Raw genomic sequence first — 2,030 nt, forward strand, 5'->3', positions numbered from 1 at the left:
CCCAGCACCTTAAATAAAACATCAACTAGAAGGTTGACATTGAGTTTGATTAGACACTGCCATTTGAATAGAACCTTCAGAATCCCAATGGTATTTTCCCCATACTCATACATTCTTCAACCTGTGCTGCTTTAAGGCATTTGAGGTGCTGCCGTTTACAATATGGGGAAGGTTTAGATTCAAGGCCATAGAATCTCCCACCAGTGAACAAAAATGGATGATCTGATCAGTATTGGTGGGCTAGACAATGGGGGTGGGTGGGGAGAAGGTTGGAATCATACTTATGTGGACATACATTCCAAGGAGAACAAAGATTTAATATAAAAGCAACGACAAAAATGTACTAGGAGAAGATACGGTTTAATATTTATAAAATATATTAATTGAGAAAGCCTTTTTACCATGACACTTAAAACAATAATCATAAAAGAAATGACTAACAACATTTTTTGCCTACTTAAAAATTTTTAAATCCTGTTTAAAAACCCAATTCAAGCCAAATCAAGAAAGAACTTGTTAAAATCCAAAACTTTCATTTGTAGTATGATTTCTTTTTCCTACAAAACCACAATTGTATTCATTTATTTTTAAAATTAAGGAAATAATGACATAGGTACATAATTTAAAGACAGGCCTTTTAGTCTAGGGAAAACTAAAAGAATTTACATGTTGAATAATATAGCTCATTAAGGGGTTAAATAAATTATTGTATTGCCATAAGCTGCAGCCATTAAAAACAACATTGTAGAAAAGAACGCTGAGAGGATATAGAGTAATTGAATTTGTTCTAAGATGTTTTTTGTATGCAGACAGAAAAAAAGATAAAGGGAAACATCAAAATATCAATGATAATTATTACCAGAGGTAGAATTATGGAAAATGTGATTTTCTTCTTTTTGGTGACTTCCAAATATTTTATAATTAGTATTTTCTTTTTTTTGTATTGCTCTTTTCTTACTCTTTGAAGTTCTAAGGAAAAGAGTATCTCGGTTTCCCTCCAAAATAGATCACTTAGAATTAAAATCAGATTCCAAAGACCAACATCGAGGGCTTGAAGGATGCAGCTTACTTGAGGGGGCTTCAAGAAGCGCATGGGGAAATTCTATTATCTTTGAATTCCATTTTTCCAAGAACGTTTTGATGCCCCCTCATAATAGAGCAATTATGATAAGCCCCTATTTATTATTTATTAAAAAGAGAGAGTCCTATCAGATTCAGTGGTGTTATATCCTAGGGGTTAAATTACAACTCTTAGGTATTCACAGTGATCTCTCTCTGACATTTCAGGCCCTAAAGCACAGGCTGCCTGTCCTCAAGGCCAAGTTCTTCCATAAAACCACTGTCAGAGTGGTCTAGTCCTAACTCCCTGACTTGACAGCAGCTCAGGCGGGTCTCACCATCCTCAGAAGACCTGGTCTTCATAAGGAGATCATGTCTTTGTGGGAGGCACTTGCCAGTCACAAAATAGCTATCGCTATCATCATTGTACCTGTAGGTTTTCTTAATTTCGTCATTGGATGCTCCTTTTTGTAGACCAAGGATTTCATAGAGAGCTTCTCCAGATGTGGACAGAGTCCGCTGTCTTGAGCTAGGTGTGTCACAAGCCATTGTCTCAGGCTGTAAAAGCAAACAGATAGAGATGATGCAGACAGGATTCCGCTATCTAACCGGGCAGATGTTCAATCTTGGCCTTGTATAAAAGCACCATCTGAAATACACTGGTGAAGCAGCTGCAATAAGAGACAGAGTGCTAGAAGCCGGGTTTCTGGCTTGGATGTTAACGGTCACAAGGGGCGTGCAACTAGAACAAAGCTGTGTCCTCGTGGTTAATTCAAAGTAAAATAATCACCTCGTGAATTCAGAATTGCTGAAAAGCAATCCTGAGAGCTCAGGTAAATGTAGACTCTTGGCTGAATTAACTCTTTGTTAATATGTTTTTCAAATTTAGCCAAACGTGGAAGTGACGGTTCATTTTGCTTTGTCTCTATTGGTCTTTTTGAAGCAAAATATTAATAATAATAATATATTGT

The 2,030-nt window shown here is 36.5% G+C and overlaps 1 protein-coding gene across 1 annotated transcript in view; it reads right to left on the reverse strand.

Annotated features, from left to right (window-relative positions):
- The window catches only part of DNAJC5B (DnaJ heat shock protein family (Hsp40) member C5 beta), a 52,668-nt gene extending 51,060 nt beyond the window's left edge, over window positions 1-1,608 (reverse strand). The window contains exon 1 of the mRNA XM_004697541.2: window positions 1,490-1,608. Within this exon, the coding sequence (XP_004697598.1) occupies window positions 1,490-1,608 (119 nt within the window). The remainder of the gene's footprint in view (window positions 1-1,489) is intronic.
- Between the last annotated feature and the right edge of the window lie 422 nt (window positions 1,609-2,030).

Source organism: Echinops telfairi, unplaced genomic scaffold (genome assembly GCF_000313985.2).
Source record: "Echinops telfairi isolate 266 unplaced genomic scaffold, ASM31398v2 ScPeMD7_1;HRSCAF=3_0, whole genome shotgun sequence".
Taxonomy (NCBI): Eukaryota; Metazoa; Chordata; class Mammalia; order Afrosoricida; family Tenrecidae; genus Echinops; species Echinops telfairi.